At 38.5% G+C, this 25948-nt stretch overlaps 1 protein-coding gene across 2 annotated transcripts in view; it reads left to right on the plus strand.

Moving 5' to 3' along the window:
- Positions 1-25278, plus strand: part of LOC136874317 (acyl-CoA-binding domain-containing protein 5) — a 156212-nt gene extending 130934 nt beyond the window's left edge. For both annotated transcript variants that reach the window (XM_067147960.2, XM_067147961.2), the window contains 2 exons: positions 3799-4013; positions 20334-25278. In XM_067147960.2, coding sequence (XP_067004061.2) covers positions 3799-4013; positions 20334-20477 — 359 coding nt within the window. In that variant the 3' untranslated portion in view covers positions 20478-25278. The remainder of the gene's footprint in view (positions 1-3798; positions 4014-20333) is intronic.
- The last annotated feature ends 670 nt before the right edge of the window (positions 25279-25948 follow it).

Below are 25948 nucleotides of genomic sequence, written 5' to 3' on the forward strand. Positions count from 1 at the left end.
CAACTCTTCATACCTGTTAAGCACAGAACTGAACTGCGAAGTGTGGGCATTCCTCTGCTGTTGCTGCACTGTGTAACAGGAAGTGATGAGTCAACGGGGGGCAGATAAGCTGGGAGCGCCTGCTGGCCAACCTATGACAGAAACTCGCTGTACTTAAAATTCACTTTCTTACAAAAATGATAATTTGGATTTTCTGTGTGATGCTAATGGTTCTTCAGGAAATTGTGCTTTAACGTGTTGAAGCACATGTTCCAGGGCCTGTAAAACTAATCAGCAATAATACGGTATTACAGTGACTGTTGTTAGTTGAAGTATACACTTTTTTCTGCTGTCCTCATCTCAGGTAGATGATGGTATTGCTGCAATTGTATAAAACTAACCCATCAGTGATGGATGCAGCTGCTAGTTGAGAATAAAAAGCAAAATAGTAGCATTGTACCTAATGAAATATTTAGAGAATTAGTTGTAAAATTTATAAACCCAGGAGCAAATCAAGTGATAAACACCAGCCAACTATCAAAGACTAACATGCATTATGATATCTGTGAATGTGCTAGATATATGTATCCTGTGTCAAATAAATAAATAAATAAATAAATAAATAAATAAATAAATAAATAAATAAATCAATCAATCAATACTGATCTGCATTTAGGGCAGTCGCCCAGGTGGCAGATTCCCTATCTGTTGTTTTCCTAGCCTTTTCTTAAATGATTAATGAAGAAAACTGTGCTTTTGGACACTCCATTCATACAGAAGAAATTCTGTAAGTAACTCATGTTCATATTTGGCAATTAGGTATGGTGGAAGAAATTGAGTGTTGAAAGAACTACACTAGAAGTATAAGAATGTAACCTCTGAGAAAATAATGGGTGTAATGTGTGATTTATCATAGAATGGTTAGTTCCTAAAAAAAAAAAAAGAAGAGGAACTCAGCAACCAGCAATATGGTAAAAAATGCTCTTGACGTTGGATAAATTTAATGAATGTACAGTCATACCTTATTACTGAGTACAAATTGCTTCTTATTTACGAAGATGAAACCATTTTGTCAGTTGGGAATTAAATGTATGGAGAAAGTTTGAGTAGTTGTAGACATTTCCTTAATTTTAGATAATGATAGTGAACTCTGTAAGCATCATAGACGAAGCCTGCTCAATGTGGGCCAAGCTGAAAATTTATGCGAAACTTTTCTAGTATAGGACTGTATGGAATGTGCAAAAACTTGGAAAAAGTGGAAAAACTTCCTAAGCATCAGACTTGGGACATAAGAATCACAAAGCTCATGCATTTCATCTAAACAGTATGAGGCTATGTTGACTTTGACCTCTCTTTCTAACAGCACTTGAACAGATCACAAGAGAGAACAACTACTTGCAAGCCCTAATTGTTTCACTACAACATAGTTACTTTTGAAGGTACTCGAGAAGATACTTCTAATGGAAATTACAGAAATGACTAGGCATCAGTCATCCTTCCCAATATAATGACTGTGATACCATCTTGTAATATTAAGAATAATGTACAAGAAACATTCTTTCATGTCATTATTGAGAAGATTTTAATACAATGTGAATGCTTGTTAAGTCAACCTGTAAAGTGAACCAAGATATTTTCATGAGAACACTTATTTGAAGAATTGCAATTATGTTTATATTGTGTATTACATAAATTTTTTAATGTTTTACAACTGAAGAAAGTTCAAAAAGCGCTGAAACATGTTCTGTTCTAATTTCTAATAATGACAGAGGTGTTCAATTTCATAGATTATAAAACTGAAATGTAATAGTATTGAGAAGGTGGAAAAGTCTATGGTCCAATTGCAGAAATGGTATTTAGATGATGTCTACGGTTGAACAATGCCTAAGTATGGCTGCAGCATTGCAGAGACGTTATTTATCACTTAGACACTGTCTAAAACCGATGTTCAGCCGGTCTTGTGTAAACACTGCCGAGAGTACTGTTTAACCTCAAATGAGAGGAGTGAATCACAATCAGAGGTTATGTGCCATGAAACATATAATTTGTATTATGTTGAGACGATTCCGGGAAGAAAGGTTAGTCCGACGGCCTCTCTGTGGGTCGCCCGCTGCTAAATCGCAGCAATTCGTTTGACATATACGGAGGGATAGATCTTAAAATAAGGTTTCGCTTTTTGAGAGACTTGTTTCTTGAGACTGACAAAGGAACAGTCCGGTAACTGTCAACTTGAATACAATTCTTGGCAACCGATATATTTTATTATATACATGGAGCAATTTCCATGGAATTGTGGGTCACTTCGACCACGTACATATCAGAATTACGTGTCCTGAGGGCGTCAGAGGGCTGTCACATACATCAACTGGGAGGGATTCACTTATGTGTACTGCCAAGTAAACACATACAATAATGAAAACTAAAAAGTAGGTTGTATGGGTTTTTTATATATATAATCGTATAAGTTTTCGGTAACTACCAGATAGGAAAAGGCAAGTGGTGATAGTGGTGATTATTGTTTAAAGAGGACTGGGGAAGAAGAGCCGTGTCCATAATAACAGCCCTAGTATTTGCCTGGTGTAAAAATAGGGAAACTATGGAAAAGAAATCTTCAGGGCTGCCGATAATGCGTTTCGAACCTGCGATCTCCAGAATGCAAGCTACATATATATGGCCTGTACAACACACTCGGTTACTCATTACTATTGCTTCATCCTCTCTTCGTCGAAGCTACCATATTTATGAGTAGATTACACTCCCTGTAACAACGCTATAATCAAAGCTACACTTCCCCGTACGGTGGCGTGTCGCCTAGTGTTGATAATATTATATTTCATTTCCACCAAAAGCGATACTCTTATCTGTGGGCAAGTCATTCTCATGCTTAGCCATATTTGAGTAATGTGTAGGAAGACAAACAGCTGACTGGCGTTCGGCACTTGCACCGACGAATTTCATTGGTTGTGACATGCAAAGAGTTGCATGAAAGATACTTTTATCTTCATTTTCAAACTAATATTGAAACTTTAAGCAATGTCTAGTTAAGCATCGACCGAGCGTTGTTTATGCAACGGACGATTGTGTTCGTTTTAGACGTTGTTTAGGTAGGCGTTGTCTAAGGCTTAAAACTAGACATAGTTTCTGCAGTCGGCCCTATATTAACTAAAACAAAAATTTTGTACAGCAGTTTGTTAGCCAATGTCGAACAGTTATGAAATTCATTACTTTTACCAGAACAGATATAAGTACAATGTTTGTATCGAAGTGGGTTGTCTCCACATCGAGCCTTTCTTGCAAGTGGATGCAAAACCACTGCAACAACCTATGTACTCCGCGGATCATTTAAATGCATGGTGGCATTTTATATCTTGCTGGGAAACTGTGTGTTTCTGGATTCGGGATCCTGTTCAAAAAGTGCTTAATAGGAATTTAGATACACCTGGTATACTGATCTTGATCTATCTTGAACACATTGAAAAACTGATCATTACCATTATTAAATGGGAATAATGACGGGGGACAGTTTAATTACTGAAAAAGGCAATCTCAGTTATAGTGGTAGTCGGAGCATTTCATTGAGTCAAATGACTTGATTCCTGATGGATAATGAAAATAAACTGTAAAGCTTCATAGAATGTGATAGGAATGAGTACCATATAGCTGTGTAGACAGAATCACAATTCATTACAAAATCCATTGTTAGTTTGGAGTCACTGTTTCTTATGGAATAAGTTATCAGTATTTATTATTTTGAGCTAATTCTTTAAAATGTTCTATCATACTGCTTCGTTGCTATAATTTCCTGTAAACTTGTTGTAGTGACGGGGCAACAGCAGTCACGCCCCTTTAACCATCAGCTCCAAGAGGGAGTAACAGCAGACCCCAGGCAACAAGTTGTGAGAACTTCATTCACATCAGATATTTCAGAACCTATCGGAGAGGCAGTCCTACGACTTCAGCGTGACCTGGAGCAAGTTACTGGCCAGCTAAATGAATTAAAACTGGCAGTATCAGCTCAAAATAGACAGTTCCAGGTGTGTATCATTCTTTCTTTAAAAAAAATAAAAATAAAAAAAACTGTGCTAGTAGTATATCTGGGATTCAGTCATAACTGATCTGCATTTAGGGCAGTCACCCAGGTGGCAGATTCCCTATCTGTTGTTTTTGTAGCCTTTTCTTAAATTATTGCAAAGAAATTGGATATTTATTGAACGTCTCCCTTGGCAAGTTATTCCAATTTCTAACTCCCCTTCCTACAAATGAATATTTGCCCCGATTTGTCCTCTTGAATCCCAACTTAATCTTCATATTGTGATCTTTCCTACTTTTAAAGACACCACTAGAAGTTATTCGTCTACTAATGTCATTCCAGGCCATCTCTCCACTGACAGCTCGGAACATACCACTTATCCCCAGAGACTTGTATGCCCTTTCCTTGACATCCTTACTACAACTCCTGCATACCCTCATAATCATGTGCAGAGATCTGTACGCTTTATTTACAATCCCATTTATGTGATTACCCCAATGAAGATCTTTCCTTATATTAACACCTAGATACTTACAATGATCCCCAAAAGGAATCAATGCATCAATGCAATAATTAAAACTGAGAGGACTTTCCCTATATGTGAAACTCACAACCTGACTTTTAACCCCGTCTATCATCATACCATGACTTACTGTCCTTCTCACATTATTTAGGAATTCCCCTCTTAATTATTACAGGGTCAGATAAAGCTTCACCTACTCTAATTATCGGTGATCTATTTTGTAGAAATGTAGCCACCAATTCAGTCACTCTTTTGTTTAGTCAAATTGCACTCATTTTTGCCAGTAGTCTTCCATGATCTACCCTATCAAATGCCTTAGATAGGTCAATCATGATACAGTCCATTTGACCTTCTGAATCCATGATATCTGCTATATCTTGCTGGAATCCCACAAGTTAAGCTTCAGTGGAATAACCTTCCATAAACTCAAACTTTTATCGAACCAGTAATTAATTTTTTTTTTTTTTTACAAGTTGCTTTACGTCACACCAACTCAGATTAGTCTTACAGAGATGATGGGACAGGAAAGGGCTAGGAGTGGGAAGGAAACAGCCATGGCCTTAATTAAGGTACAGCCCCAGCATTTGCCTAGTGTGAAAATGGGAAACCACGGAAAACCATCTTCAGGGGTGCCGACTGGGGTTCGAACCCGCTATCTCCTGAATACTGGATACTGGCCGCACTTAAGAGACCAAGCTTGGTCCAGTTATTAATTTTGCAAACATGTCTAATATAATCAGAAAGAATGCTTTCCCAGAGCTTACATGGGATGCATGTCAAACTGACTGGCCTGTACTTTTCAGCTTTATATCTAGCACCCTTTCCTTTATACACAGGAGCTACTATAGCAACTCTCCATTCATTTGGTATTGCTCTTTCATGCAAATAATAATCAAATAGGTACTGCAGATATGGTACTATATCCCAACCCATTGCCTTCAGTATATCCTCCGATATCTTATCAATTCCAGTTTTCAACTTTTGTATCTTATTGCAAATTTGTTATCATAGATAAATGTTAATACTTTTTTAATATTAGTCACCTCCTCTATCTGGACATTATCCTTGTAACCAACAATCTTTACATACTGCTGACCGAATACTTCTGCCTTTTGAAGATCCTCGCATTTGTTCATCAATGATTCCTGGAATGTCTTTGAAATCTGTTTCCGCCTTAAAGTATCTAAACATGCCCATCCATTTTTCACTAAAATTTGCACGACTGCCAGTTATGCTTGCCATCATGTTATTCTTAGCTGACTTCTTTCCTAGATTCAATTTCCTAGCAAGTTCCTTCAATTTCTCCTTACTTCTGCGGCTATCCTAACTCTATTTCTTTTCAACCTGCACTTCCTTCTTAGTCTCTTTGCTTCGCTGTTCTAATATAGTAGGACCATTCATTACCACCTTGAAACGTACAAACGTGTTTTCACATTCCTCAACAATTGCTCAAAACCCATCCCAGGGTGTGTTTACATTTTTATTTACCATTTTCTACCTGTTATAGTAGATTTTTTTTAAAACTCCCTCATGCTTGTTTTATCAGCCATATGGTACTGCCTAGTAGCCGTACTTTTAAGACCTTCCTTTCTATCACATCTATTTTTAACTATGACAAAAACAGCTTCGTGATCACTAATACCGTCTGTTACTTTGGTTTCCCTATAGAGCTCATCTCGTTTTACCAGCACCATGTCCAGAATATTCTTCCCTCTAGTTGGTTCCGTCACTTTCTAAATCAGATGCCCTTCCCATATTAACTTATTTGCCATTTGTTGGTCATTCTTCCTGTTTTTTGCATTACCTTCTCAATTGACATTTGGTAATTTGAGAGCAAATCATTTGCCACATAGCTGATTATCTTATCAAATAATTCTGAATCAGTGTCAGCGCTACCCTTTCCTGGTCTGTACATTCCAAAGACATCAAGTTACCTGTTATCTTTTGAGATGAGCCTTGCACCTAGAATTTCATGTTGCCATCTTTAATTTTTTCGTAGCTTATAAATTCTTTCACCAGAACGAATACTCCCCCCTCTCACCATTCCTGTCCTATATACTCCAGTTCCGTGAGAAAATTTCTGCATCCATTATATCATCTTTCAGCCATGACTCAAATCCTATTACAATATCTGGTAAGTATATACAGTGAAACCTTGATTCTCCGTTTGTGGAGGGATCACTCTCTCTCTCTCTCTCTCTCTCTCTCTCTCTGAAACGGAAAATCTGGGAATGAATGAAAACCATCAACAATTTGGCTAAACATCACAAAAATTAAATATGTGTAATTATAATCTTACAAACACTCCTAAATCAAATCAAATCAAATCAAACTACAGCTCCAATGGGCATTTGACTGCCAAGCAACCGCTGCTCAGCCCGAAGGCCTGCAAATTATGAGGTGACGCATGGTCAGTGTGATGAATCCTCTTAGCCGTTATTCCTGGCTCTCTAGACCGGGGTTGCCATCTCGCCATTAACTAGCTCCTCAATTAAAGGTAATCACGTAGGCTGAGTGGACCTGGAACCAGCTCTTATATCCAGATAAAAATGTCTGACCTGACCGGGAATCAAACCCGGGCCATCCGGTTGAGAGGCAGTCAAGTTAGACCACAGGACCGGCTTCAAATATTAATTACCAGTACGCAAGTTAAAAATCTTGAACTTTATAATCAGTTTTACTGGGGAAATTTTGTCAATTTTCCATGAAAACTTCTTTCAGTTCAACAACTTTGATCGGCCATACTCTTTGAAAAATCTTATAATGCCAAGCCAAACAACAATCAACCGCAAGTAGTTTTTAATTCTCTAAGCTAATAAAAAACTCATATTCAGATACAAAAGCACCCAACATGATGGCTAAATCTCTCTTCTCTTAATCTTCCATTGTCATTTGGGGACCGGTGTACTGTTCATAGTCAGTTTCTGGAAATCTTGTACCGTGTAAATTAGGCCTACATCGACATTTACAGGTAATGTTGAACTCGCGAATATAGTTTAGAATGTAAGTATCGATTCTCAAAAGTTGCAAATGTATTATATTCAATTCTGCCAGTCACTAATCACAATCAAATTAGAAAAAAGAAAAAAATACGATTAAAACTTCAGGAATTGCGGTTATTCGTGACCTTGAGCTCGGCTGGAAAGTGCGCTCGCTGCACAAGTCGGTACGAGTGGGAAATGATACAAAGATTTTAAATACAACGTGCGCAGATAAAGACTGCCGTTTTGATGACATTTCAACACAAAAACATAAAATTCCCAGTCTTATATTAGGACCAAAACAGTAACACGCAATCCCAAGACCTCCCATGACATTATGTATCTACTGTAAGGTGCAACATCTGTTCTGGTCTCGAAAACATAATCATATACAATAATATTAAAATAACTTACTAGATTTAAGAAGGAGCAGTTGCGATTCCTCCTTAAAAGCCCAGTGACTATACAGTGCCCTGAGGGAAGTGCCGAAAACCTATTCGGTGATACAATTGAAAATAAAATAAAAATATAAACATCTAACCCTGGATAATAATGTGGACGTCTTACAAGTACGATCATTTGACTACACTCATTCTATCTTCAAGTAGAGCTGTCAAAATGCGCTCCGTCTCCTTCCATTTGTTGTGGCCACTCTCTGCTTTATGATTCTGAGGATTCTCTAAAACCACGAACCTACTACACTGGCGTAGCAGGGGGGAGAGGTGGTACTGCCACGTGGCGCGTCCCAGGTGGCAGATGGGGGGGGGGGGGGTCCTAACCAGCTTGCCGGCGGACTTGAGGGAAATAAAATACCTCTCGCAGACCAAACACACAAAGCCCTGTGGGTGGGGGATGCAGACAAAGAATACACCCACGGTAAGCCCTGCCTGTCGTAAGAGGCGACTAAAAGGGGTGACCAAGAGATGATTATATTAGAACCATGAAACTCCTTGTGATTAGTACCACCACACAGGGAACAGCAAGGGTCGCTTTTCCTTGCGCGTAGTACCACTATGTTAGGTACCAAATAGGTTTGTGATCAGTAGCAGACGGAAGCGCGACGGTTTTTGCAGTATCTGTGATTAGTACCACCATATGAGCAGGACCATGGGATGATAGCTACCATGGTTCTGCCTTGCCTGTGATTAGTACCCACTATATGAGGAACACCATGGGATAGTACGAGTCCCTGTGGTTAGTACACTTAGGTGATGAACACCATAAGTTTGGGTTGCCTGTCAATGTTGCCACAATGTGTGAAACACAGTAGGTCTGTAATACACGTGCGAATTTCATTACCTGTGAGTAGTACCATTATGTGTGTAATACTGAGAGTCTACGCTAGTCTTGATTACTACCGCAACATGACAAATACCATGGTTCTACTTTTCTAGCGATAACTACCATTGTGAGGGGCCGATGACTTGGATTTTGGACTCCTTTCGACTACAAGCATCATCGACTCAGTATTGTGCTATAGCTGCAGTCCCTTGGTCAGTAATACTATTGTTTTACGCCAGCTTCTGTGCATGTGAGGCACTGTGGGTCGGTTCCACTGATCGTTTTAAATTCATATCCATCCATTCATTCTTCGTCCTCACGTTTTGAATCGTGGTCAGTGGAGGATTTGGGGTTTCTAATTTGTCATTTCATTTAGTCTCATTTCGTACCATTAGGGGCCGATGACCTGGATGTTAGGCCCCTTTAAACAACAAGCATCATCATCATCATCATCGATTCTCTAAGCAATACCACCCGAATGCGATGCCAAGATGAGCCCTTATGCAAGCTCACCACCGATCATTTTTCCAGTACAGTACTTGCTCTAATTATCGCAATGACGTGGCGTTAACACCAAGGTCTATAAGTATGCCATAGAAGGCCTTTCGCGAGATAGCGTTTCTTGAAGAAAAAAAAAAAAAAAGCGCTTGAAATTTCTGGACAGTTGATTTGGGAAATCGTTTCTTCGAGGAACGAATAATGCGGGGTTTTTTACAATGTGATTTAATTAGGACGCTTACTGGACCACGTAAATTGAATGAATAATCCAGGAAAACGTAGCTTCCAGGAATAGCTAATCGAGGTTCCACTGTATCTGTTAAATTACATAATTCTATTCCTTTCTTTACAATACTTCTGCAGTTCAACACAGTTCATCCTTACTTGACTTCCAGATCCCTGTACCCTTATCACCACTCCCTAGACCTCACTGTTTCCTTTAAATTACCTCCCTATAACCCTTCTAAAAACTTTCCTAACTTATGCGTACTACTGCGGTTTAAATAAAGGCCATCTGAGCGCAGATCCTTATCTCCCTCCCACCCATTAGGATCTAGAAATCTTGCTTCCAGTTTCCCACATACCCACTCTGTAGTCCCATTTAAATCCCCAATTACCTTCCAGTCATTATCCCTCCTACACAGTATTCCACTAATAACAATATCCGCTTCCTTAAACTTCACCCGTGCTGCATTTACCAGATCCCACACATCTCCAACTATGTTGGTACTTATATCAGCTTGCCTTATGTTATTAGTACCAATGTGAAATACTACCACCTTCTCCTTTCCCTCCTCCTTCTCTTATACTTTCCTCAGCATCTGCCCTAAACTGATTGCTGGATAACACTCTACCCTGGTTCCCTTTCCTCCACACACTTTTCCCACATGTCTAGCAATGGAATCCCCCATGATCAGAACCTCAACCCTACCCACCTAACTTGATCCCCTCCCCTTCTGGTCAATCCCATCTTTCCTGACAGCTGCAAAAGCTACATCCTCCTCCCTTTTCTCCCTCCCATGAACCTGTTCCACCTGTCTTTTCCTATCCTCTACTCTACATTTCCCTTTCCTACCTTTTCCTTTCTTCCTACTTCCACACTTCTCAGCAACAGTTCGCTGTTCCTCATCAGGGTGTCCACCCGTATGGAAAACCTGGGAAACAGGGAAATGTCAGGGAATTCGATAATTAACGGGAAAACCTGGAAATGTCAGGGAATTCAGGAAAAAATCTGGAAATTCATTCTTCTGCCAGATAAAATTGACATACCGTATTTATCCTTGTAATACAAACACATTTTTCAGTTTTTATAACATTAATCTAGGGCATGTCTTTTATGCCAGGAATAAATTTTAATGAAAAGTTAAAGTGTGACCTCGAATGTGAAGTAATCAATAATATCAATAGCTATATGATTGATCGATCGAATTTTCAATGTTTTGATCTGCTTACTATTGAATATTCTGTGTTGTTGGGGAATGGTGAACTCGATGAATTAGACCTATATTGCGTTCTCAGTTTTTTCCAGTAATGTTTCCAGACTCTGAAACAGCTTCGAAAGTTCAACTGCTCAGAACAAAAGTTGCATATACAATCACTCATGGTTTGGCTGTCTATTTCCATAAACAAGTTCTTGAGATGGGTAGTAAGTGCACACATTTCACCGTTGGGTTTGACGAGTCACTGAATAAAGTTTCTCAGATAGGCCAAATGGATCTTGTAGTTCATTGTTTCAATCCTGATACTAATGAAGTATGCACTTATTTTGATTCCATGTTTCTTGGTCACTCTACCTCCTCAGATTTGTTAAATGGTTTTTTGCAAGCACAGCAAGGACTCTATCTAAAAAAATTACAAATTTTAGTGGATGGTCCAAATGTTAATAAAAAGTTCCTTCAGGATTTTGGTAATGTATTAGATGATCTAGATGTTCCGATTTTGTTGAACATTGGATCTTGTGGCTTGCATAGTGTGCACAATTCATATAAAATGGCAGTAAAAGAAACCCAGTGGAATATTGGCAGAATTTCTTCGTGCTCTTCACTTCTTGTTTTGCTACGCTCCTGCAAGTCGTGCTGATTATATACATTATTCAGGTTCAAACGTATTTCCTTCAAAATATTGTGCTATAAGATGGCTTGGACATTTTCAAGTCATTGAACATGCTATAGATATCCTACCTAATGTCGAAAAATATGTGGAAGGAACAAACAGAGACAAGAAAATCCCAAGCTGTAACAGCTTCAAAATAGTATCAACTTAAAGATAAGGTTCTTAAGGCCAAGTTGTCATTTTTATCACTTGTTGGAGATTTGGAACCATTCCTAAAAGTTTCAGACAGATCTCCCATTTCTCCTTCATGAATCTTTCATTAATGATAAATATCATGATAAGGTTTGTTAAGTCTGAGTCACTGCAGTCTTCAGAAGATCTCCTAAAACATATTTAGACAGTAAAGAAAATCTTCTGCCTGCATCTAAAATTGACATAGGTTATGCTGCTAAAGCAGCACTTCGTGGCAATCCTGGATTAAATGATAGAGATATATTAGTGTTTTGCACAGATTGTCTAAAAGGAATGGTAGCTTTGTGCAAATAGTTACTGGAAAGGTCACCGCTGGCATATTGTCGTCGTCATCATCTGCAGTTTCCAGCTGTTGGCCGCATCTGCTCACCACTAGCATATAAACTGACTAAATTAATTTCTTGTTTCGATCCAAGTGTAGCCAAGTAGCCTCTAAGCAGCAGACTGCTAAGGATAGCTTTAAATGCCTTTGTTGAAAACAAATGGATCTCGGGTAATGAAGCCATTCATGTACAAAGGGAGTTCACTTCTGTTTGTGAGAATGATACTTTGAAAGAAGTGAATTCTTTGTATTCTAAAGACGAGAGGTTAGATCACTTTTGGCTTCGCACTGTTCTTCCAATAGTAAATTTGAAAACAGAAAAGTTGGCTTCATTTCTCAAAATGATACTAATATTGTTTCATAGAAATTCTTCACTTGAATGTGGTTTTCCTGTTAATAAAGAAATTATAGTAGAGAACATGCTACAAGTATCCCTTGTAGCACAAAGAATAATATGATTCTATCCCAAACCCTGGTGGAATTGGAAAAGGTCTCCATTAATAACATGCTCCATGCTGCAAGGAGTGCTCTTGCTTTGTACCAAGACCGACTACAATAATATCAGACCTTAATGTTACTATCGATTAGGAGGAAAATGGCGACTTCGTGGGCGAGCGTTTGAGACATGTGGTTGGTTCATATCTGTGTTTACATTCTGTTAAAGAGTGTTATTTTGATAGAGTTATTGAAGTATAAAGTATATGTTTGGTAAAATAGTAATCTATAATGGTTTATCAGTATGGTGTTTTGTTAGAAATTTATATGATGGTATTTTTGATGTATAATAGTGTTTATATTGTCGTGCTGTAACATAGCACAAAATGGGTCGTTCCTGCTGCGTTCGTGGTTGTAGATCTAATTATACCGTTGCTGAAGTTTTTAAATTCCCTGAAGATAGATCTCTACAGGAGAAATGGATAAGAAATATTCACCGGGAAATTTGGAAGTCAAAGACCAAACTATCGTACTAGGCTATGTGTGTAACCAAAATTTGTGGTTAGGGAAGATCTCTTTCCAACCGATATTCGTTTTAGTTTTCTCATTCAGTCGGAGTAATTTCATGTAAGTTGACGATAAGTATTAGTTTCTATGTAGAATATAAGTGTGTGAGTGTATTTGTATGGGTCACTGGTCACTAGGTTCTGGAATTATACGCAGTCATGTGAGAATATATTAGTTTTGATCGTGTTGTGAACCGGATTTAAATCGAACTATGGCAATGCCTCTCATACATCTATTCTTAAGTTCTCTAAGGAATAAAACATTAAGAGAGAAGTGGATTAGGAACATACATCATGAATATTTCTACAAAATAGTAGTGTGCATGTGTCATCTGAGAGTAAGTCTGAGATTAGGGAAGACTATTTTTTCTAATTCTAAATGGTTGACCTATTCGTATTCCTCGAAAAAACAATTCATTTAGATATTGATAATTGATATGGTGATGTTCCTTCAGTGTCTATGTGCTTCAAAGTGTCGTGTGATTTAGATGCAATTGTATTTTGAAAAAATCTGTGCTTGCCTGCGGGAACATTTGGCTAGATCTTGGTGTATGACAAAACTTATAGTGTGATAGATGGAGCAATCTGAACACTGTTACAGAGAAGAAATAGTGACTTGCAGGGATGGCGGTGGTGGTGATTATTGTTTTAAGAGTAAATACACCTAGGCAACCATCGTCTATATAGAATAAATAAATATATATATATATATATTAATCACAGAGAAAGAATAGAAGGGGTCCGACCTTCGAAAAATGAAGGTATCGGCCGAAGGAAGACAAGGGCCACAAAGGGCATGAAAATGAAAGACTCCCTAGGCATCCATACGTAATACCATCGGGGTCTGAAAAGAACAAGTGTTGACCAAGGGAGGCCGGATATGATAGATGAAAGTGAGGAGCCTTGCACAAGTAAGTGGAAGCAATGCTAGGACTCAGCTGAGGGCCCCGTGGTCGTTCCAGAGTTCAGAGCCCCTGGGCCCCTTTTAGTCGCCTCTTACGACAGGCAGGGGATACCGAGGGTGTTATTCTACCACCCCCACCCACAGGGGGGACTTGCAGGGATTAGCTTTGTTTGTAACTCAAGGGTTTTATTGTACCAATACCTTCCGATTCATGCTGTGGATATCTGTTATCAAGCAGTCTACACCAAATTGTAGCTCGTCCATGTAGGTTAAAGACATCATTGTTTAGAGTCAATAGAGTTGTTTTACTCATGTTCTTCAATAGGGAAAATCCTATTATATCCTTAGTGTCTGAACGCTTCATTGCAAAGTTTACCACTATGGTTGGAAGTGCTACTATATCATATGTCAACACATGATTTAAGAGTTTCCAGTAAGGAAGGCTTAACATCATCGGGGCTGTTCATTGGGCTGGCATAATCATTTCGGGTGTACTTCATTTTCATCGAGTGCTGAACATTAGAAATTGTCCACCACTTCGAAACTAAGGCAACACGTTGTTTCATAGTTCTTATGAGAGTGAATAAATCGAGGAATTTCGCACCTTAACTTATTTTTAAACATTCAAAATGATGTTATAAATATCATTTTAACAGTTTTATAATATATTTCCATCTATGCAGCGAAGTGTAATCTAAGAGAAAACGTTATTTGACTAAGTGACATTTCGAAATAATCAGCTTGTTGTTCTCTTTTGCTGTGGGCTGTCCATCTGTTCTAGCAGAATATGCATGATTCTAGTTGATCATATGTGATGAGTACTTGTTCGTGAAGCGTTTTCATAGGTGCAACAGTGATTTTCCTTATGATGTTACATTTATCATGTTAAATTACCACCGTTAGCAAAATATGTACGTGATCTTTTCTTAATTTCTGGTTGATTGAACCAGATATTGTGTAGCTCTTTCAGTGGTATCAACACAAGTAATTTAATGTGACGCCAGGCTGAGTGACTCAGGCGGTTGAAGCTCTGGCCTTCTGACCCCAACTTGACGGGTTTGATCCCGGCTCAGTCCGGTAGTATTTGAAGGTGCTCAAATACGTCAGTCTCGTGTCGGTAAATTTACTGGCAGGTAAAAGAACTCCTTTGGGACGAAATTCCGACATCTCCGAAAATCGTGAGTTGGTTTATCGTCGAAATGAAATTATTGCGTGCTACCCTAACCTTCATCAGTCGGCAGCTACTGCGCCCACGACGTCCACCATCTTGGTTTTGATATTCCGGTCTGATATATTGTAGTCGGTCTTGTTTGTACGTTCAAAATCTAAAGGAGAAATGTGAAATATTGGAAGTAGAAGCTTCTTTGCAAAAAAATAAGAGATAGGCGGCTTTGTTGCTGAAAGAATTGAAAGAAAAGAAGTGGAGGGTGATGGCAGAAGCTCGAGTCGTTGGTGGCTACAAAGAAGTTTCTTCGCTGAAGCAGTAATGGTAATACATGTAAAAAAAACTTAAAGTGAATTTAATCAGACTAAATTAAACTTCCAAGTTTTAATATGCACATTAATTGCTCATTTATGTTTTTGGATGTTAAGTTTTAAAATTGTATTTTAATATTACTGACACTTCCTTTATAATTGTTTTGTCATGTGTCGGGGAAAAAACTTCACCTACTGTATCCTATACATTGTTTGAAGGAGGCCTACTTTCCTTCCTGCCCTCTGAGACAATCTTAATTATCTCCATCAAACTCTCCAAATACTCCCTCGTACTCCTTAATGCCTGGCCACACACACAGTTCCTACACTTGCACACTTTAGCCATTCTTTACAGTATACACGCACACGCACACGCACGCACGCACACACACACACACACACACACACACACACTCTCGCTCTCTCTCTCTCTCTCTCTCTCTCTCTCTCTCTCTCTCTCTCTCTCTCTCTCTCTCTCTCTCTGAAGGACCCTGGCCTCTTCAATAGTTTTTGCCCACTCCTTTTGGTCCAGAGCTCTCCTTCTCCAGCCCTGGATCCCTATCAACTCCAAACCTCCCGAGACGTTGTCCAGCCATCGTGTCCTTGGTTTCCCCCATCTTCGTTGGCCGCCAGTATGTTGGTCAAGGATCATCTTCATTGCCCGGCCCTGTTCCATCCTTACGATGTGTCCGAGATACCGAAGTCTCCTCTTTTTGGCCTTTGCGACTATCTCGAGGTCACCATACAAGGCATAGACTTTTTCATTGGTCCTGATGCGCTACTCTCCTTGATTGTGAACCACACCGAAAATCTTCCTCAGTATCTTTCTCTCCCACACCCATAGAAAGTTCTTGTTGCGCTCATTTAGTGTCCACGTCTCGCACGCATGCAGTACAACGGGAGGGATTATAACCCTGTACACAGTGAGTTTTAATCTTCTGGACAGCATTGCAGTCCTCAGTAACTTTTGAAGGCGAAGAAACACCTGTTCCCAGCTGCCACCCTAGCCTTTTATCTCCTCACTGACCTTGTTGTCCCCAGTCATGAGGGCTCTCAGGTACTTAAACTGCGTTACACTCTCGTAGGTGTGTCCTGCAAATTCCAGTCCTCACGCCGTGAAATCTTGTTTTGTCTCTGATGTTCACCATGGACTTGGTTTTGTCCTTGTTGATCTGTAAGCCCAGATGTTGTGATCCCTCGCTCATGTGCTCCAAAGCTTCCGTCAGGTTGTTCGCACTTCTCCTGAGTAGAACAACAGCATCCGTGAAGGCCAAGTACTGGAGGGTTCTGTTGCAAATGGTACCCCCTGGGTTCAGAGGTATTCAACACATAACATGCTCCAGACAGAGGTTGAACAGAGTAGTTGACAATGCGTCACCTTGCCTCAACCCTCTCTGCACTTCGAACTCTCTGGAGAGCTGGCCCTGGATCTTCACTTTGGCTTTGGTACTTCTCACAGTCATCAGGACAAGGTTGGTGATCTTCGTTGGCACCTGCATCTCTTCCAACACGTGTCGCAGTGTTGACCTGTCCACACTGTCGTAAGCCTCCTTGTAGTCAACGTAGAGCTGGTGAATGTTGACATTGTACTCATAACACTTTTCAAGGATGAGCCACAGGGTTAGTATGTGGTCTGTTGTTGATCTGTTGTGCCGGAACCCACACTGGTATTCTCCCAGCTGTCTCTCTGCAAAGATCTTGAGTCTCCTAGCCAGCAGCTTTGAGAAGATCTTGTAGGCCACACTATGGTATAGTGAAAAGAAAAGAAAAAAGGAAAGGTTAGTACACAAAGATCACATGACAATACGGTAATTAATATAGTACTGTACTATTCTACAATGCTAATTAATCATACTACAGTAGAACCCCTGTTTAACGTTTTTACAGGGACCTGATTTTTTAAACCTTAAATGGGGGTTTACCTTGAATCGAGGTTTCAGTAGAAAGCACACTTTTTCCAGAGATCTTTGCTTGTATTAACATAAATTGTACCATCATACATTATTTACACAGTGACAGCAATAAAACAACCTACAAAAAACCTACTGCACTGTAGTTACAGTTGGCGCTTCATTTTGACAGATTTTTGTTGGTGAATGCAAAACTGCTTCGGTTTAAGGTTGTTATAACTTTATACATAATTTTCCATAAAGGTTAGGAAAGATACTAAACTCGCACAAAAACACATTAAAATCGGTATTTAACAGCAATCTGTTTCTTTAAAAAAATTTGCGGATTTTTCCAAACGGCGGCTTACTCATTAGTATGCATTTTCTAATTCCAGTAGTCTGAACATGCATATTCAGTTTCATTCTTAAAAATTGTAATAGCATCACTCCAGAGGCTTGTGGCAAAAATTTCCATTTTCTTACTTCAAACGGCGTCACCTAACCTAGGTTTACCGCACATGTATTATGAAAACATATTTCAAGCTCCCTGTAGAATAATGATATTTTCACTATAAATTTACACGGGAACAGTCTTTCTGTAATTTAACACGACGCGAAAGTACATAACCTAACATCTGAAATAAGTTACGCACACCATTGTATCTTGAGAAGGAGAAGTATCACATTCTTATTTTAATTCAGTACATAGTTTTAAAATTAAGCAATCATTTACTTCAGCCTTTATTTCTAAGGAGTTAACAACTGCTGGCATTGCACTTATTGCCTTGAATCATCCTTAGCAAGCTTATGGCGTCTTAATCATAGGTTCTTAATGACCCATAACCAAAACGAATAGAAATAAATATTTGAGAATTTTAACATTTCCTTAACGCTAAATGCAGGTTTTGCTCTACTGTGTATTACGTTAAATTGAATATAAAATTGCATTGCTCTCATGGAATAATTTTCGGGACTGGGAATTGTTACTTGTAATCGCACATACTACTCGCAAAGTCGGTGATGGGTAGCAACGAAGTGTGAGCTGCCTTACCATCGAGGACCACCACCTTGCAGTGAGGTACAGAATTGCAGTATAATTGGTCTGTTATTGGAAATTATTAATTTTTCATGCTAACTCTTGCTTCATCGCCAGTGTTTCACCCCAGTGTGCCAATATGGGCTCCTCAGTTGGTAACTAGCACATGTACCAAGACATGGCTAGTGCATTCCTTATGGGAATCAAAATCTATATTGTGAGCTACAGAAGCCACTGTCCCACATGGGTACCATTGCCCACCGCACATCACAAGGCACAAAGAATGACATTGACACAGGAACATCACCATTGAACTCTCAAAACATAGAGAAAGATCACCTGGACAAACGAGTTGTGATACCAGTTTGTACATGCCTAGCACTCAAGATAATGAATTATCTTATCAGCAGGGCACAGTTCAGGCTGGAGGTGGTTGTATCATCATACGAGGACTCTCGTGGGATGAAATGGGACCCTGGTACATATGACAACACCAAAAAAACTATACAGAGAAATCTTTTGTCAGATCATGTCGACTCATTTGTTTTCTGCAAGAGACCTCCACCTGTATGCATAGTAAGACAGTGTACCATCCAGTCACTCCCAAATTCTGGTTGATTGATTCAGTGAACACTCCATGGACATGAGGATACTGGCCTGGTCCCTATGGTCACCCGACCTCTGTCCTATTGAGCACATCTACAATGCCGTTGAGACAGATGTGCGTGCCATTGTCTCGGCTCAGATATATCTAATTCAATTGCTCACAAGTGTACTATCTTGTGTTCAACTTTTGTTCACTAAAAGTATATTCAGTACATAAATTTTCAGCATTCAAAAACATTTAGAAGTACTTATTTTAATTGTTTTGCTAGATTAAGCTTTTGTCCATTTTTGGACACATGGGACTATTTAAAGTTTTTTTCTATATTTAGGTTTTTTTAAAGCTTTTTCTAATTAATTTATTCTTTAAAATTTTCTCACATCTGTTACTGAAGATGGTACCACAGGTACCAAAACTTGTATAACAACATGAAATAAATACGAGTATTTCTTCCTGTATATTAAAGTGTTGATTAGGTGGAACATCTACCCCAATTTTTTTAAGCCATTATGTTGTCTCAGAGTTTTTAAGGTGGGATGTACAAGATGTTAAAACCTCCCGCAGGTCTGCAGATTTTTCAGCCAATGTAAAAGCTTGCAGGTGAATTAGTTAGAACATGCACGCAGTTATTAGTTGTTGCTCAATATTAACAGAGTTCAAACTCGTGCCAAAATCTCTTTTGTGAACCTGTTCTGAAGATTACATAGGATTACAAAATGTTAAAATTAACTTTCAGTCCTCCCCCATGGCACTACAGCCCTTCAAGGGCCTTGGCCTACCAAGTGACCGCTGCTCAGCCCGAAGGCCTGCAGATTACAAGGTGTCGTGTGGTCAGTACGACAAATCCTCTCGGCCGTTATTCTTGGCTTTCTAGGCCGGGGCCACTATCTCACCGTCAGATAGCTCCTCAATTCTAATCACGTAGGCTGAGTGGACCTCGAACCAGCCCTCAGGTCCAGGTAAAAATCCCTGACCTGGCCGGGAATCGAACCCAGGGCCTCCAGGTAAGAGGCAGACACACTACCCCTACACCACGGGGCCGGCTAACTTTCAGTCACAGAGGTGTATTTCCACTGGCAACAACAAAATATGAGCTATACTATGGTAGCTCATTTGGTTGAGCATCCAGTGTGAAATCAAAAGATTGTGGGTTTGGATCAGACTGTTGTTCATTTGGCCACTTTTGTTCTGTATTCAACATCTCTTTACATGTTCTATATGTACTGAACTCAACCTAATGAACTGAAATTTTATTTCAAGTACTATGCAGCTGTAAAACTTAAATATTCTACACATTTTACACAAACCTTAATCTGTCAAATTTATTCTTGTTGTTGTTGTTGTTGTTGTTGTTGTGGTTATTATTATTATTATTATTATTATTATTATTATTATTATTATTATTATTATTATTATTATTATCATCAGATATGGTCAAGTGTTCTTGTTTTTGTCTGCTTTCTGTTGAATCAAAATAATTGAAAAATATGTTGTTGTCCTTGTAGGTGAAATCAAGAACTGGATACCCAGCTTGGTGGCCCTTTAAGGATGTCTCACCACGGTTAGTTGCATTTCTGGTTCTGTGGCCATTTTTGGTGAATGCTGTCATTGCTGTGCTACAACGAAGGCGCAACAATCGGCTGATGTGAAAAGTTATTTGTTAATGGCATACGTTTATTTGAAGAAGGTGGAGACTGTGATACTATTCTGTTCGCCTTCTTTTCCCACCAAATTTAGCTGTGAGCTACATAAAATTCTCTGCCAAGGACTAGAACTCATCAGGATATTAACTTTAGATGTGATGTATATGAGATTTCATTCTACCCTTTCCTATTTCATATTTTACTTTAATCTCATATGGATTTTAATGAACATAAGTTATATTTTTGTCTCTTTTAACTCTTTGTTCTTATGTTACTTGATATATAATTTGTTTATGGTTTTACTCTGTTATCCCATGTGTTTTCTTATTTATTGGCAGAGAGCAATATTTTATATGGTGCTTTTTAGGTGTAAGAACCCATTTCCATTCAATTGAGATGGATTCTTACTTTATAGTTAAGTATAGTACTATTCTGCAAGAAAAGCAAGGAGTTTTGCGGGAATGAGTCTTGCTGCATTTTTGAAATTAAAATTCCTCATGGCTGTCCATAAACAAACATCACATGAATGCTGTTCTTTCTTAAAGGGAGTGTGAATGAACCATATTTTTAAAGTACAGTAACAGGAGTCCTCCTTTTAAACTTTCTGATTCTGTTAAAACAAAAAATAGCTATTAAGACTAAAAGATGAACTGGTAAAGTTTGTTAGTATTTTTGTCTACATTTTTGCCAGTATGATTGCTGTCAGTTCCTTGTATCTAATATTTAGCAAGACCGTAGTGAGGTTTTCTCCTTCTTACACTCTTTTATGAAGATTTTTTTTTTTTGCTTGACAGTCCATGCAAGAGCTTGTGCATCCCTTCCAGCCATAATGTGATAGTCATTGATAAAAACAGTTTAAAATGTGTATAAACATATTCATTTGTATCTTTTGTTATTATGATTCAGAATACTCCCTTGGAAATAATTCTAGTAGAAAGTTAACGGCATCACTTTATATGTTACATGTTGATATGTTATATGAAATCTTCTTGGAAACATCGCAGGGCTGTTTCCGAGGTACAGTTTATGCTAGTTACGATACCTTGCAGAACTATAAAAAATATATTTGCATGATTTATTTAAAAAAGTTACAGTACAAGAACAATATCTTCCAGTGTTGAGCAGAGGATCGGGTTTGTGATATCAGTTTAATGTCTGGATTACTAAGTGTTCATTGCAGGGGAGAACAGAGCTTTGTTCTTGCATTCTGCATTTAAATATGTCTTTATAATTACAGTATATTCACTGAAAAAGAGGCTCTCCATCATTACCAAATTTAGTAACTAAAGGAGTTGAATTTTTTAAACAGTTCCTTGCACCCGGAAAACTGTGTTACTCTTAATATGTCCCAGGTGATGCATCTTGGAACATGTATTGCCGCATGAGACACTAACGTTCAGCACTCGCTGGTGATAGTGCTTGTGAAAATGCGTCACAAAAATATTATAAAATGAGAAATCGGTTAAGGATTGTCTGTGTATAAACATTGTATTTGATAGCTTTCTGTCCATACCCCTTGTTACTGGTTTATGTTTTAATAGACATGTATAGAGTATTGACAGATAAATTGTAGATTATGAATAAAACCCACATCCTTTGCAATATCCCATTTCTGTTACATATATACCTAATATAAATATATTCAAAGACTGAGGTTTCTTGTCTTGATGGACTGTTTCTTTTTTTGTTTTGATGAGTTTTTGTTTTGAAATGTGAAGTTTATATGATGATAAACTACATAAATATGTATACATAATATATCTTATAACGAGTACCGGTATGAAAGATAGCATGAATCTGTGTGTGTTTGAGTTGGAATTTTACCTGCTGTTGATTGAATTCATGGAATTTGGTTAATGTTTTACAAGTTGACATTTAAAATATGTACTTGTGTGTATATTATGTTACGATCACACTGAAGTGGTAAATATAAAAATGTAGATTTATTTATTTTTATTTTACTTTTTATATTAATTCCTCATGTAACCTGAATTTTTCCTGCATTACAGGAGAGATTTAATTCAAAAATTAATTGTTATAAGTTGGATGTATAATTTGGATTACTTTATTTCAAAAATGAAAATCGAAGACATTTATTTTAGAAGGCACATTTATAATATGATAGATATCAAAAAGACTTGAGACTTTGCAAAAATTTTCAAAAAGAATGTTATATATGAGAGTTGGGGCGTAAGTTATAGCAACTAATTTTGCAGAAATGCGGGATCAACCAGACAAATGGAAGTATACAGATGGGAGTGGGAATGTATGAATACTGTCTGGTACGTTTGCCAGCTGTATGATATTAAAGCGAGGAAACTGTCAGCCATGAAATCCTTGTGCTACATAATGTTCTTTCTTGGAGAGTACAAAGTAGTCCCCTGGATATCCACAACAATGATGTGGGAGATATCGGATACCTGTTGCCTCACCACATGTGACTTTTGCATTCTCATGTTTCACAGCATTGGCAGTATCCTCTTGTGTCCCAAACAGTCTCCCATGCAATGGTTCTTTCACTTTGAGGATGAGGTCAAAATCGCACAGAGACAGGTCTGGTGAATATAGTGGGTGTTTGTGTACTTCCCACCCCGAACGCTGAAGTTGCCTCTGTACAGCCTATACCGAGTGTTGTTTGACATTGTCATGGAGAAAAATGACGTTGTTGAGAACATCCAGGTGTTTTCCATAATGGCACAATATAACTGTCTCTGCAGGAAGGTTCTGTAATGTGTTGCTGTCACCATTGTGTCACGTGGAACAAAGTGACACACAATCACGCTTCTGATGTTGTAAGCCACAGTCACTATCAGCTTCATGGAGGAAGGGTTTTGCCAGAACTTCTATCTTCTTGGTGATCCTGCATGACACCATTCTGTAGACTGGCGTACAGCTCTGGTGGATACATCCTGGGCCAAAATTCATCCAGTCATTATTGTCTTCAGCATTTGCTCACCTTCCTGCCAGTAACGTACTAAGTGGTAGAGCATATTGTATTATCATGTCCACTTTTGCACGTCAGTGGATGCATATGACACTCCTGTGATGCAATTTTATGCAGATCTTCCCATAAAATTTGTTTTTTAAGTGCCTATTTCGGTTTGTAAATAGAGTAGTGTCCATCTTCTGTCCACATCCATGCACTGGGTAATTAGTGCACATGACACATCAGTCCGGGCACTAACAGGTCTTCCGGACCATTGTACATCGCTGTTTGTTTCACGTCCACGCCGAAATGCTGTTGCTTATCTCTCGATGGTTTGGTACGGAAGGGCATTATTCCCCAGAGCTTCCATAAGCTTTCTATAACATTCTTTGGCATTGCAACCCTGGTGAATGGCCAGTTTGGTATACTCCCGCTGTTCTTGCCTTGTTACATCCATTCTTTTACTGCTGTTGTCTCATCGCACGGTGCATGCTACTAGTAAATGGGAGTATTCGAGACCAAAGTGTCGAAGAATCTGATTCTTACAATTTTTCTAGATATCTCGAATCCTGATAAAAGTATTCAAATAATTAAGCTCAAGGTATTTACTAATGACAATCCAAAGTGAGACCACATTTTATATCCAAGAACAGTGAGCATAGTAGCACCATCTCTGGATGTAACTTAGAACTACCTCTGTATTCATGGTGAGGGTTCATGGGGGTAAAGAGAGTAATGCACAGCATACGAATATTTACCTAAAATCTTGCTGATTGAGCTTGTATGTCAATATCAAGTTGTAATGATGGTTATAGGTCACTATCTGAAACAAATCACTCACAATCAATTGTTTGCTTTCTTTATATTTCCTATCAGGAGAAATAAATTATTTTTATTTTATTGTTTAGAATTTGCTTTACGTCACACTGACACGTGTAAGTCTTATGGCAATGATGGGAGTGGAAATGGCTAGGAGTGGAAAGGAAGTGGCCATGGCCTTAATTAAGGTATGTCCCAGCATTTTCTTGGTGTGAAAATGGGGAAACCACGGAAAACCATTTTCGGGCCTGCCGACAGTTGGATTCAGACCCACTCTCTCCTGAATTCAAACTGACAGCTTCTTGCCCTGACCCACGGCCACTCTCTTGGTGAAATAAAAAAGGTAGTTAACACAATTGATATATATGAATGAAAATATACAGTAGAGTGACATTTTGACAACCAGTGGCATGATATCAAATTTATATATAATGGCTGCAATTTAAGATTCCTTATATGTTCATCAAAAAATACATACATCGTACAAGCCTTTATTAAAGTGCTTCCTAAACACATTGTTTCCGATGTCCAGAGTTTGCTTATATTTCAGTTACTCAAGTTACATAAAATTCGAGAACTTGGTTTCAAATGAAAGTTCAATTCTTAAATGTTCTCGGATGCATAGTAATCTATTCTGGAAAGTATTCGACTCTGCCCATCACTACATGGTACCTGTCGAACACACCATCATCTTGTGCTGTATCCATGTACTATGAGTGTCGTGCTTTCCAGGACATACGACCATTGTATAATATGTGAGGAAGGAAATAGTTGCCTTGATTTAAGCCCCGACCCTCGTACCTTACTAAACAAAGTATCATGTACATGGAATATTATTCAATTAATTATGAATGAATAAATTATAAGAACTCCTTTTCCATAGTTGTGGATAGTCTTGCTTCGGTTCCATCATCTTACTGCTTTTCAAACAGTGTCTATTTCTAATACCAATGTCAACTTCTGTGACATATTCTCGTTACGCAGTAATGAGAACTGGCTCAATGTACTAGTAGGACTGTTTTGTAAAATGGACATATTAAAATTATGCTTACATAGTTAAAAGTTAGTATATTAATATGTAGGTAATTATGGAAAAGTTTATCCTCGCAGTTCCTGCATTTTCATTAAAATACAGGACATTTTTACTTCACAGAGAAACTTTTCAGGAACCAGGATGCAGTGGCATATGCAGAATTTTGTTGGTGGAGGGTCATTATTAAAATTGTTAAAAAATCTTGGGGGACAAAATTCCGACAACTCGACATCTCAAAAAACCATCAAAATTAGGTTGGTGGGATTAAAAACAATTAAAATTATTCCACGAACCTGCTACACTGGTGTAACAGGTGGAGAGGTGATACGCTCGCATGGCGCGTCCCAGGTAGCAGATAGGGGTGTCCTAACCGGCTTGCCAGCGGACTTGAGCAAAATAAAATAGCTCTCGCAGACCAAACACACATCCCCCTATGGGTGTGGGACGCAGACAAAGAATACACCCAGGGTATCCCCTGCCTGTCGTAAGAGGTGACTAAACAGGACGACCAAGGGATGATCGAATTAGAACCATGAGACTGCTTGCAATTAGTACCATCACATGGGGAACACCATGGGTCACCGTTACTTGTGAGTATTACCACTATGTTAGGTACACAATAGGTTTACTTTATCAAAAGGTATAGTCAAATATTCCACCTTTACAATACTAAACATTTTAAAAAAAATTAACATTTAA

The sequence above is a fragment of the Anabrus simplex genome, chromosome 5 (assembly GCF_040414725.1).
Source record: "Anabrus simplex isolate iqAnaSimp1 chromosome 5, ASM4041472v1, whole genome shotgun sequence".
Taxonomy (NCBI): domain Eukaryota; kingdom Metazoa; phylum Arthropoda; class Insecta; order Orthoptera; family Tettigoniidae; genus Anabrus; species Anabrus simplex.